The sequence below is a fragment of the Rutidosis leptorrhynchoides genome, chromosome 4 (genome assembly GCF_046630445.1).
Source record: "Rutidosis leptorrhynchoides isolate AG116_Rl617_1_P2 chromosome 4, CSIRO_AGI_Rlap_v1, whole genome shotgun sequence".
NCBI classification, from domain to species: domain Eukaryota; kingdom Viridiplantae; phylum Streptophyta; class Magnoliopsida; order Asterales; family Asteraceae; genus Rutidosis; species Rutidosis leptorrhynchoides.
This window is the reverse complement of record NC_092336.1, coordinates 330,376,009-330,390,000: the sequence shown is the minus strand read 5'-3', so window position 1 is coordinate 330,390,000 and position 13,992 is coordinate 330,376,009. Positions and strand designations below refer to the sequence as shown.

The window sequence follows — 13,992 nt, the reverse complement described above, 5'->3', positions numbered from 1 at the left end:
ATTTCTCATTCAAACTCACACCAAAATTTCTCTCATTCTCTCTTTGAAGATTTACTACTAGTAAGTATTCTTTTCTTACTTTTTACTTTTTACTTTTTACTTTTTACTTCGGTTTATTATTTTATTTTTTACCAAAACATGTAAATAATGTTATAAATTATATACAATTAAAAATAAAATAAATAACATGTTATAATTAGTAATATATGTTACTAAAAATTATAAAAGTATTTTTATGAATTAATATATAGGAATTATAATTAAAATCGAATTAATGAATATATATGTATATACGCACCTAACGTGAAGGTTATAATTAAAGATAGCGTACAAAGACTACAAACATCACCGCTACTTGTGGCCTAGGGTGATCCTTGTTACCATTATGGGACGCTTGTGGATCTCGAATGCCAAGACTTAGATTTTGTTCAAGAGATCCTGGGCCACTCGGTAACAATAGATCATTCGAGTGACTTGCATGTTAGCAACGAAGTTTGGGCGAGATTGTACAACATCTTTGTTAAGAATTATAACCCGAATATTTTTAAACTAGAAGCTTACTATAAGTGAAAGCTTTCCATAAATAGTAAGTTTCCAAAAATAGAAACTTTTGAGAAATCGGAACTTTTCTCGAAAACCGTCACTGTCAATATAGTTGCTATATTAATAAACATGCTTTATGTTAGTTAGATATTAACTAATCAAAAGTTATACCTCTAGGTTGATATCCACATCACTTACTTGCTTTACTTTCCTTCTTGCGTGGAATACTTCAACTGCTATTTAAGGTGAATTCATAGCCCCTTTTTATTGCTAGCAAACTTACTTACTTTACTTGGGGTGAGACACATGCTGTTTTTACTTTTTACAATTTAGACACAAGTACCAAACTGTTAAACTATGTTATACCCGGCTATGTCCGACTAAGTCCCTACAGTGATATTTTTAATTGCTGCTGCATGCTTAATTATTGGGGGTAGGCCTATCGGGAGTAACGTCCCCGATACATTTGACTAAGTCTTTGTATTACTTGATAATGAAATTAAACCGACAAGGACAGACACAATTTGTCATGGGGCAAACTTGAACGTTTAGTCTAAATATCACGCTTTGGTGTAACTTTTTGATCCTGCGGGAGATCAACTTTACAAACTAAATATTGTGGTCTAAAACAACGGTCAAACTTTTGTTAAACCTATGAACTTCACTCAACCTTTTGGTTGACACTTTAGCATGTTTTGTCTCAGGTGCTGTTTGATTCAAGCTTACTTATCTACCGCTTATGTGATGCTACTTGGACATAGGATCAAGAGATTATCGTATTTATTACTATTGCATTTAAACATTTACTTTACTCCTTTGTAACGACATTTCATTTTCCGCTGCGTAATCCATAAAGTTTAACTTTCTCATTTAGTATTGTTCTCGTTATTATAATATGTTGGTATATTTTGATATTAAGTCACATTTCGCCCAGGCCCTAACTGGGGGTGTGATAGATTGGTATTAGAGCATAACCAGGCTATTATAGAGAACCAGGATTGCATTTTTGTGTGTGCCTTATGTGTTAGCTAGAGTGCCTTAGCAATCTAGGAAACTATGACCTTTCCTGCCTTAGACTTAAAGCACTTAGGATTACCTTATAATCTTTGCAACCTTGCTTTGATAATCTTGGCTTAAAATGCTAATCAAAATCTCTTTCCAAATTTTAGAATGTCTAATTTTCATCAAGCGAACAAAATGACTCTTTTCAAGCTGACCGAAGAAGATACTTAATGGTCTTCCACTGAAAGACTAGCCCAAAGTCCACCTTATGGCTTTGGTGGTCCTTGTTCACCAAACTATAGTCCGGATACTTTACCTAATTCTCCCGATCACTATCCGACCCCGAAAACTGAAGACAAGGGGAAACGTCCTGAGGAAACTAGTCCGTCAAGGAAAAGAGCCCGATCTCCTTCTTATGATGATGCTGCTAAGTATGAGATCATGAAAGTCGATAAGATCTATAAAAACTGCAACTGAATCTTAGCCAATAAAGAATTTAAGATAGACCTTTTGCCGGTCGAACTCGGAAGTTTTGACGTCGTAGTTGGAATGGATTGGTTACGTCCATTGAGAGCTGCCATCATGTGTTACGATAAAACCGTTCATGTTTCATTGGGAAATGGAGAGACTCTTATCATCCAAGGTGAAAAGAGTGGTTCCAATCTCAACATTATCTCCTGTATTAAAACCCGCAAACACCTTATGAAAGGTTATCCAGATATTCTAGCCCACGTTAAGATGATCGAATCGAAAGAAAAGTGTATTGAAGATGTACCAGTGGTTAAAGACTTTCCCGATGTGTTTCCCGAAGATCTTCCTGGTCTTCCACCTCCTCGACAAGTTAAATTTCAAATTGATTTAGCTCCCGGTGCTGCTCCTATTGCTAAAGCACCATACCGTTTAGCACCTTCCGAAATGAAGGAACTTTCCAACCAGCTCCAAGAACTATTGGATAAAGGTTTCATTCGTCCAAGCTCATCCCCATGGGGAGCTCCTATTCTATTTGTTAAAAAGAAGGATGGTACGTTAAGGATGTGCATTGATTACCGCGAACTTAACAAGCTTACTATCAAGAACCGTTATCCGTTGCCACATATCGATGATCTATTCGACCAACTTCAAGGGTCAAGTGTGTATTCAAAGATTGAATTGAGATCTGGTTATCACCAACTCCAAGTCAAGGAATCCGATATTCCTAAGACTGCTTTTCGTACTCGATATGGACATTATGAATTCTGTGTCATGCCTTTTGGTTTGACCAATGCTCCTCTGTATTCATGGATCTTATGAATCGTGTCTGCAAACCTTACCTCGATAAATTCGTTATTGTGTTCATTGACGATATCTTGATCTATTCTAAGAGTGAGAAAGAACATGAGCAACATTTGCGTATGATTCTTGAACTCTTAAGAAAGGAACAACTCTATGCTAAATTTTCTAAATGCGAGTTTTGGCTCAAGACCGTACAATTTCTTGGACATGTTGTTGATAGAGACGTAATACATGTCGATCCAGCTAAGATTACTGCTATTCGGAACTGGGAGATACCAAAGACTGCGAAACATATTCGCCAATTTTTGGGACTTGCCGGTTACTATCGAAGGTTCATAAAAGATTTTTCTCTCATTGCTAAACCTCTTACGAAGCTAAATCAAAAAGGGAAGAAATTTGAGTGGTCCGAAGAACAGGAATCTGCTTTCAAGATTCGAAGGAGAAATTGACCATAGCCCCGATTCTATCTTTACCTGAAGGTACTGACGATTTTGTTGTTTATTGCGATGCCTCAAAGCAAGGCTTTGGTTGCGTTTTAATGCAACGTGAAAAGGTTAATGCCTACGCATCTAGACAGTTGAAGAAACACGAGGAGAACTATACCACACATGACCTTGAGTTAGGTGCCGTAGTATTTGCATTAAATATATGGAGACATTATCTATATGGTACCCAGTTTACGGTGTACACTGACCATAAAAGTCTTCGACACATCTTTGATCAAAAACAGCTGAATATGAGGCAAAGCCGATGGCTCGAGTTATTGAACGATTATCACTGTGAACTAAAATATCATCCTGGCAAGGCGAATGTAGTTGCCGATGCCCTTAGTCGAAAAGACGATGTTAAACGTGTTCGTGCTCTGAATCTGAAAATCAAATCAAATCTTATCTCACGAATCTGTGAAGCTCAATTAGAAGCTATTAAACCAACAATTATCGAAGGTTAAGGACCTATTGGTTTTGAAAACCAACTCCAAGTGAAAGCTAATGGTGCACGGTACTTTGGCAACAGAATTTGGGTTCCTCGCTTCGGTAATCTCCATGAACTAGTCTTGGATGAAGCGCATAAGACTAGGTATTCTATTCATCCGGGTTCTAGTAAGATGTACCACGATGTGAAGGAATTATACTGGTGGCCTAACATGAAAACCGACATTGCTACTTATGTTAGTAAGTGTCTCACTTATTTGAAAGTCAAGGCTGAACATCAAAAGCCTTCTGGTCTGTTGACACAACCCGATATTCCACAGTGGAAGTGGGAATATATCGCTATGGACTTTATTACTAAATTGCCCAAGACTTCTAGTGGAAATGATACTATATGGGCCATAGTAGATCGTCTTACTAAATCTGCTCATTTCTTACCGATCAAGGAGACCGACAAGATGGAGAGATTGTCACAACTGTATATCAAAGAAATTGTCTCTCGTCATGGTGTTCCTATATCAATCATATCCGATCGCGACAGTAGATTCACTTCCAGATTCTGGAAATCCTTACAAACTGATCTTGGAACTCAACTCGACATGAGTACTGCTTATCATCCGCAAACCGATGGTCAAGGTGAACGAACCATTCAAACATTGGAAGATATGCTTCGCGCTTGTGTTATCGACTTCGCTAAAGGCTGGGATAGACATCTGCCTTTGGTTGAATTTTCTTATAACAACAGTTATCACTCTAGCATTAAAGCTGCACCTTTTGAAGCTCTATATGGACGGAAGTGTAGATCCCCTCTGTGTTGGGATGAACTTGAGGACAGACATTTAACTGGTCCTGAAATTATTCACGAAACTACCGAAAAGATCGTTCAAATCAAGCAACGTTTAGAAACTGCCCGTAGCCGACAGAAGAGTTATGCCGATAAGAAGCGAAAGGACATCGAATACCAAGTGGGAGATAAAGTCATGTTGAAAGTATCCCCTTGGAAAGGTGTTGTTCGTTTTGGTAAACGAAGTAAAATCAGTCCACGATATGTTGGACCTTTCACAATCACTGAAAGAATTGGTCCCGTGGCATATTGATTAGAACTACCAACCGAACTCAGTCAAGTACATGATGTGTTTCATGTCTCAAATCTTAAACGGTGTATTGCTGATGACACTCTCATTATTCCTTTGGATAACATTCGCATTGATGATAAAATGCACTTCATAGAGGAACCCGTAGAAGTCATGGACCGATCTGCTAAACGCTTAAAACAAAGCACCATACCTATTGTTAAGATCCGTTGGAATTCACGACGTGGCCCCGAGTATACCTGGGAACGTGAAGACCAAATGAAACAGAAATATCCCCATCTCTTCTCAACCGCTGATGCATCCGAGAAGTCTACCTAAAACTTCGGGACGAAGTTTTTATTAACGGGGAGGTACTGTAAAAACCCTCACTTTTCGACATCTAAATTTAGTGAATTAACCCTAGGGTTATCTGCCTGACTATATGTATTAAGGGTTGTTATATACAATTAAATATTGACCGAATAGTAATTTTTAGTCAACAATGTACGCTTAAATAAATAATATATTATTAATTTATATAATTTGACATAATTTAACTAAGTATATAAACTTTGTATCACTTTTATTATTTAGTTAACGTATTATATATTTAACTATATAATAAATCCAATTATATATAAATGTAATAATATTTACAAACTTACTAAAACTATAGTTTAATAATTAAAATCATAATTATTATTAAAAATACAAAATACCGAATTATTTATTATTTTTATGCAAAATTTGTATTTATTAATTAAATAAAAAAAAATATATTGACAAATATTCTTGGAAAAGCACTAAATCAATTTGTTATTTATATAAGAAAAATCCTTAAAATAAATGAATTTAAAAAATAAATAAATAAATAAAATACTTTTTAATTAAAAATTATAATAGAAAAACTACTTTTATTATTTTATTTTGTGCATTATCCCATGACCTAACATTTAATACTTTTGAATTTTAAAATCCCATTAAAAATTAAAATATTTCTTTTTATTTTAATTATTTTATTCTTTTTACCTAATTTTTTCAAGTATAAATACCCCTCATTTCTCATTCAAACTCACACCAAAATTTCCCTCATTCTCTCTTTGAAGAATTACTACTAGTAAGTATTCTTTTCTTACTTTTTACTTTTTACTTTTTACTTTTTACTTCGGTTTATTATTTTATTTTTTACCAAAACATGTAAATAATGTTATAAATTATATGCAATTAAAAATAAAATAAATAACATGTTATAATTAGTAATATATGTTACTAAAAATTATAAAAGTATTTTTATGAATTAATATATAGGAATTATAATTAAAATCGAATTAATGAATATATATGTATATACGCACCTAACGTGAAGGTTATAATTAAAGATAGCGTACAAAGACTACAAACATCACCGCTACTTGTGGCCTAGGGTGATCCTTGTTACCATTATGGGACGCTTGTGGATCTCGAATGCCAAGACTTAGATTTTGTTCAAGAGATCCTGGGCCACTCGGTAACAATAGATCATTCGAGTGACTTGCATGTTAACAACGAAGTTTGGGCGAGATTGTACAACATCTTTGTTAAGAATTATAACCCGAACATTTTTAAACTAGAAGCTTACTATAAGTGGAAGCTTTCCATAAATAGTACGTTTCCAAAAATAGAAACTTTTGAGAAATAGGAACTTTTCTCGAAAACCGTCACTGTCAATATAGTTGCTATATTAATAAACATACTTTATGTCAGTTAGACATTAACTAATCAAACGTTATACCTCTAGGTTGATATCCAGATCACTTACTTGCTTTACTTTCCTTCTTGCGTAGAATACTTCAACTGCTATTTAAGGTGAATTCATAGCCCTTCTTTATTGCTAGCAAACTTACTTACTTTACTTGGGGTGAGACACATGCTGTTTTTACTTTTTACAATTTAGACACAAGTACCAAACTGTTAAACTGTGCTATACCCGGCTATGTCCGACTAAGTCCCTACACTGATATTTTTAATTGCTGCTGCATGCTTAATTATTGGGGGTAGGCCTATCGGGAGTAACGTCCCCGATACATTTGAATAAGTCTTTGTATTACTTGATAATGAAATTAAACCGACAAGGACAGACACAACTTGTCATGGGGCAAACTTGAACGTTTAGTCTAAATATCACGTTTTGGCATAACTTTTTGATCCTGCGAGAGATCAACTTTACAAACTAAATCTTGTGGTCTAAAACAACGGTCAAACTTTTGTTAAACCTATGAACTTCACTCAACCTTTTGGTTGACACTTTAACATGTTTTGTCTCAGGTGCTGTTTGATTCAAGCTTACTTATCTACTGCTTATGTGATGCTACTTGAACATAGGATCAAGAGATTATCGCATTTATTACTATTGCATTTAAACATTTACTTTACTCCTTTGTAACGACATTTCATTTTCCGCTGCGTACTCCATAAAGTTTAACTTTCTCATTTAGTATTGTTCTCGTTATTATAATATGTTGGTATATTTTGATATTAAGTCACATTTCGCTCAGGCCCTAACTGGGGGTGTGATAACGAACATTATAGATTGGATGAAAATATGAACATTTAATAAAGACACTTTGTGATAAATGTTTTTATTTTGACGGAAAAACGCTCGAAGAACTAATATATAACAATTATCGTGTTTTTCGAGCGTATGTTGAGGTTTTATTTTGTCATTTTTTTGAATTTTGTTTTTCAGACATCAAGTTTAGGTGAAAATATGATTATTTAAAAAAGACACTTTGTGATGAATGTTATTATTTAGGCGGAAAAACGATCAAAGAAATAATTGATAACATTTATCATGAATATTCCTAATAATATTTTTGGAACATTGTTTTCTTTCATCTTATATGAAGTTTTTTTTTTCAAAATTTAGCCCGATTTAGAGTTTAGGGTTTGGAGTTTAGTGTTTTGGGTTTAGTCCTAAACTCAAAACCCAAAACCCTAAACCATACACCCTAAACTCTAAACCGTTCGTGTTAAAAATTCAATCTAAACCCTAATTTCTAAACCTTAAACCCTAATAGCTAAACCCTAATTTTTGAACCATAATTTCTAAACCTTAATTACTAAACCCTAATTTTTAAACCTTAAAAAAAAAAAAAAAAAACTCAGACGCATAATATTACTCATGATGTATGTTTTCATTTTTTTTCTTCGAGCGTTTTCCAGCCAAAGTAATAACATTCATCAGAAAGTGTCTTATTTAAATGTTCATATTTTCATGTGATCTTAATGTCTGAAAAAAACATTTCGAAAAAACGAAAAAAAATTGACTTCCCCCCGCTTTCCCCCAAAAAGTGCTTCCCTCACACACACACACACACACACACACACACACACACATACACACATACATACATACATACATATATATATATATATATATATATATATATATATATATATATATATATATATATATATATATATATATATATATATATATATATATATAGTTGTAATCAAGAGGGAAGCACTTTTTTGGGGGAAAGGGGGGAAAGTAATTTTTTTTTTTTTAATTTTGGTTTTTTTTTGAAATTTTTTATTCAGACATAAAAATTAGGTATAAATATGAACATTTAAAAAACACACTTTTGACGAATATTATTATTTTGGGAGTAAAACGCTTGAAGAAAAAAATGAAAACATTCAATGCATTGAATGTTTTGATTCTGAGTTTATTTGCATCGTTTTGTTTTCATCTTGTGTGAAGTGTTTTTTTTCGAAATCTAGACCGATTTAGATTTTAGGGTTTAGGGTTTAGTGTATTGGGTTTAGTCCCAAAACCTTAAACTCAAAACTCTAAACCGTTCGTGTTAAAATATTCAATCTAAACCCTAATTTCTAAACCCTAAACCCTAATTTCCAAACCCAAAACCCTAATTTCTAAACCCTAATAGCTAAACCCTAATTTTTAACCTCCCTAATTTCTAAACCCTAAGTTGTAACCCTTAATTTCTAACCCCTTAAAAAAACTCAATATCAAAACATTCAATGCATTGAATGTTTTCATTTTTTTCTTCGAGCATTTTACTGCCAAAATAATAACATTCATTACAAAGTGTCTTTTTTAAATGTTTATATATTCATGTGATCTTGATGCTCGAAAAAAAATTCGAAAAAAATGAAAAAAAATTATTTCCCCCCCAAAAAAGTGTTTCTCTCTTGATTAAATCTCTCTCCATATATATATATATATATATATATATATGTGTGTGTGTGTATGTTTTTATAACTTTTCATTTAATAAAATGTTATAAATTATAAATTGTTGATATGTATATTGTAATTATAATTGCTATGTTATAATTCGTTTAACTGTAGTTAAACTACTTTTAAGAAACAAATAAAAATCTAAAGTTAACTTTTTATAACTTTACTTTTTACATAAAAGGTAGAAATTATTCCACCATCATATGCCAAATTATTCCACCATCAGCCAGTTCAAACGAGAACCATAAAAAAGGCGAGAACTGCGAGAAATTCTGATTTATAAAGATTTTCACATGTAACTAGATTGAATAACACATAAACCTTGATGAAGAGTATGAATGAACATAAAATAGTTGAAAAACACTTATATTTTACCTATATAATTAAATATATAGTTTCTCGTTCACATGTGCATATTTGTTTCTGAACATGTGTACAGTTTCATATAATTTACAATCTAACATGTAATTTGAGCTAATGAACATATGTTTGTTAATGATATGTGCATTAATTAACATTTACATTTAATTTGTTGCATTTAAATGCATAAAAACTATTAAATTAAATAGTTCTCGCAATTCTCACCTTTTTAGTGGTTCTCGTTTGAACCTACCCCTCCACCATCATATGCTAAATGCTCAAATTTATATTTTATATTATATTATTAAATGTTGAATAAAAAAAGTTAAAATGAAAACCAGTACAATGTTTTCCCGGGCAGCTGGCTGCGTCAAAAACAACCAACTCCCTTTGACATTATTCACATTCACATTCACATTCACATTTCTTAACAAAAATCAGTATGTGAATATTGACTTAATCTCCCACATGATTCCATACACATTAAACTAACCAGCTACAGATACAAGATACAACCAATTAATCAAATAAATAAATAAATAATCCAAACATCACATTCAGGTCATCATCTTTTACATGATAAACTTTAGTTAAAGATTCCTATTCAAATACAACAATCAAGAAACATAGTTGACTACATCTAAAAGCTAAAACATTTTCAGGTGAAAAATCATCAGTCACAAGGTTTGATGGGAACTAGTAGTAAGGATGTGGCGCTACGGCTGAAGTTTGCGGCTGAGACAGCGATCGGGTCAATAGGATTAGGGTACGATCTTACTGAGGATTTGAGGTTAAAATATTGTAAAGGGAAGTCACCTGATGCGAGATTGATTGATATAGATGATGAACAAGTTAGGGATATATTGATTCCTGGTGGGATTTTGATTCAAAATGTTTCGAAATCAATTAATTGTGGCAAAGGTGAAAGGCTGCGATTTAGCTCAGATATTTTATCATTTCAGCAGGTATTGTAACAATGATTATTAGTAATTGTTTTGTAAAACTGAATGAAATGATGTTATTATGTTATGTAAATAAAAAAGCTTTTACACTAGGGGTGGTATCAAGATTATTTGGAATTCAGAGGTTGTATAAAGAATAAAGATATCAAGATATTGGCAAGTTGAATGGGTTGAGAAAATTTTAATTTGGGTTTCGGTTGGGTTGTAAAGGCTGTACTTTTGTACAGATTGAAATGGCTCAGGTCGGTATTTGATCACATCACATTAACAATTAACAAAAACAATATATTTTCGTAAAAGTAGTTTGAATCTTCGAATGAAACGATTTAGAAGCTTTTATGTATTATAAACCACTTTTCACAAGTGTTAATATGATGTTAAATGGGTTGAAATTGCTACCATTAATAATCACATATTATTGCCCATCAAGAGTTTGTAAATCTATTTATGTGGGTGCTCTCTTTTGAACGTGACAAAATGTCCATTCCAATTTAACTTTAAAAAGTGTTATGTTGCATAGCTTTTCCTATGTTATCAAGTCATTTAATTTATTGTTCTTGTAGATGTCGGAACAATTTAACCAGGACGTATCGCTGTCTGGAAGAATCCCAACAGGACAATTTAACGCTGCCTTTGAGTTCACAGGATCTTGGCAAAAAGATGCTGCCAATACAAAAGCACTCGCTCTAGATGGCGTTTTCATAACACTTTACAATATCAAACTTGAAAAGTCCCAAATCGCATTGACTGATTATGTCAAAATCGCTGTTCCATCTTCATGGGAACCTGCAGCATTGGCCAAGTAAGTAAAAGTTACACTTAGGCAAAGATTTTTCACTTCCTTAAAAATGTGTTATCCATTTTTGAAATCTTATACTTGGTTATATTGTTAATGGGTATCATAGGTTTATTGAAAAGTTTGGTACCCATGTGATTTCGGGTGTCAAAATGGGCGGAAAAGATATAGTTTATATGAAGCAACAACATTCTTCAACCCTTTCACCAGATGAGGTAAAAAAGTATCTCAAGGATATATCTGAAAAAAGATTCAGCGGACAACACAATGAAAACCCGAGAAAAGCCCGTGATCTAGAGCCGGTACTAACATCTTTGCTTATCCTATCCTTTTCTTAACAGAGTATTATTATTAATAGTTGAAAAATGTTGTGGCTTATGTTACAATTTACGTGTTTCAGCTTGAACGAAACGATTATGGCTTGATAAACTTGAACCCTGCAATTGAGGTTAACACTTTTGAAAATATTGTTGCATACATTTATGATTTATGATATATTTCCCTTATTAATTGTAAGGATTAATTGAAAGTAATATCCTGCAGGATATTACTTTTTTCTGGAGGAGGAGAGGTGGAAGTTATGGAAAGAACCTTGACCATCACACGTGGGGTCAAACTGTTCAACTTGACCCCGAAGTCATCTCAATGTCGTTTATTCCAATCACTTCTTTATTGAGTGGAATTGATGGAAACGGATTCTTGACTCACGCCATAAATCTTTATATACGATGTGAGTAAAATACTCGTGAATTCTGCAACTTTTGGGGCCTTGCCTTCACAAAAAAAAAAAAAAAAATAATTATATATATATATATATATATATATATATATATATATATATATATATATATATATATATATATATATTCCTGTTTTTATCAGTTAGTAAAAATAATTCAATGGTATGAAATTTGGTGATGAAAAATGGGTTGTTGTGTCGTGCAGATAAACCACCAATTACAGAGCTTCAACAGTTTTTAGAGTTTCAGCTTCCAACGCGATGGGCACCAGAATTTGGTGTGCTTGCAGTTGGTCCCGAGGGGAAACAGCATCACAACGCATCATTACAGTTTAAATTTATGGGTCCTAAGCTTTACGTTAACACAAATCAGGCAATAAATTCTATCTGTGTAACTGTTTTTTTTATCTGTGGTTATCAGGTTTAGTTATAGACGGGCCGATTGAGGTTATGTTTTTTATCAAACGAGTTTATGGAGTTAGATAAGGGAATTTATGTCTTGACCAATGTGTCAAATGAGTAAAACTTACAAGATCTTAAGGAAATGGGCAAGTGGATCAAGCATGTCAAAATTCTCTCTTTCAATTCAATAGATTATATGATAGCTAATATATTACGTAGTATTTGACATCATAACTACATGTTAAAAAAATTTCAACTCTTATTAGTCTGTTACACCAATGTGTTTGACCCAACCCGTTTTAGCACATACTATAAACTTAATTTTACCCTTGACCCGGCCCGGCCCGGCCCGGCCCATATTAATTAGCTTTTTTCCTACAATAAACTGGCAGGTGGATGTTGGTGACAAGCCTGTGACGGGCCTTCGGCTTTATTTGGAAGGAAAACGAAACGACTGCTTAGCAATCCATTTACAGCATCTTTCATCAATGCCCAAAAGTTTTAAACTAACGCTAGAGCCCAACACAAACTTGGCCCAAAACCCTCATGACCAAAGATACCACGAGAAGGTTCAATGGAAAAGTTTCTCACACATATGCACCGCCCCAGTTGAATCCGATGATGAAACTTGTATAGTCACTGGTGCCGATTTTGAAGTGAGCAACTCCGGTTTAAAACGGGTTCTATTCTTAAGACTTCGTTTCTCAAAAGTAGTGGGGGCCACAGTAGTAAGACAATCTGAATGGGACGGGTCACCCGTCCTCACTAGTCAAAAATCCGGGCTTATTTCAACTATGATATCGACCCGGTTTTCAACTGCTCAAAAACAGGCACCTCAGCCTAAAGACATAGTTATGAACTCGGCATTACCTATTGGGCCGCCAGTTTCAGCCCATGGAAAGAAGCTTTTGAAGTTTGTTGATACAACTGAATTGACCAGAGGGCCTCAAGATCTGCCCGGTTATTGGGCTGTTTCGGGTGCAAGGCTTATGGTCGATAAGAGTAAGATTTCGTTACGGGCTAAGTTTTCTCTTTTAGCTGTGATTTCAGGGGATGAGTAATCACTGTAGGATTGATATTGCAATCAGTTATGTGGTTTGTGTTGATATCATGATATGTTGGATATATGATATATTGGATGGGTAACTTGCAGCCATGGGATTTGCTTTTGAATTTTTTTTTTTTTTTTTTTTTTTTTTTTTTATGTATATTTTGCTGTGGATGATATGATGTATAAATGGTAAATTTAGTCTTTAGTTGTAATACACGTACTTTTGAACACAAAAACTATGTACAGAAATATGGTTGGTCGTTTGCTTGTACAAATGACCTCTACTTGGAACAGCAACAATATAATTAAATGATGATAGTAGGAATTCTACTTAAAAATATGAGAATGTAAATAATAAATATTTCAGTAAAAGTTGCGAAATTGATAAATTAACAATTTTTTTTTTCTAATTTATGCTAGGGCGGAGATTTTTTTCTAGATGTACACAGCGTAGAAGAATATTTTAAAAAAGATCGAAACATTCTAGTATCAGTCTAATATTGTTATGAACTTATCCAATAGACCAATACTAAGCTCATATCAAGCCATAAGTATGTAACTCATTCTTAGAAAAACTACTCCCTCTATTCAAAAATAATTGTCTATGTTTTGACTTTT

The 13,992-nt window shown here is 33.4% G+C and overlaps 1 protein-coding gene across 2 annotated transcripts; it reads left to right on the top strand.

Annotated features, from left to right (window-relative positions):
- The first annotated feature begins 9,882 nt into the window (after positions 1-9,882).
- On the top strand, positions 9,883-13,626 carry LOC139843704 (MACPF domain-containing protein At4g24290-like). Of its 2 annotated transcripts, XM_071833848.1 has the most exons (8): positions 9,883-9,985; positions 10,087-10,389; positions 10,950-11,188; positions 11,292-11,484; positions 11,583-11,630; positions 11,726-11,912; positions 12,128-12,294; positions 12,716-13,626. In XM_071833848.1, exons 2-8 carry the CDS (start codon positions 10,114-10,116, stop codon positions 13,382-13,384), a joined length of 1,779 nt encoding a protein of 592 aa, XP_071689949.1. In that variant the 5' UTR covers positions 9,883-9,985; positions 10,087-10,113; the 3' UTR covers positions 13,385-13,626. The 2 variants fall into 2 exon arrangements, with proteins under 2 accessions (XP_071689949.1, XP_071689947.1); XM_071833846.1 differs by having other exon boundaries at positions 9,884-10,389.
- Positions 13,627-13,992: the final 366 nt, after the last annotated feature.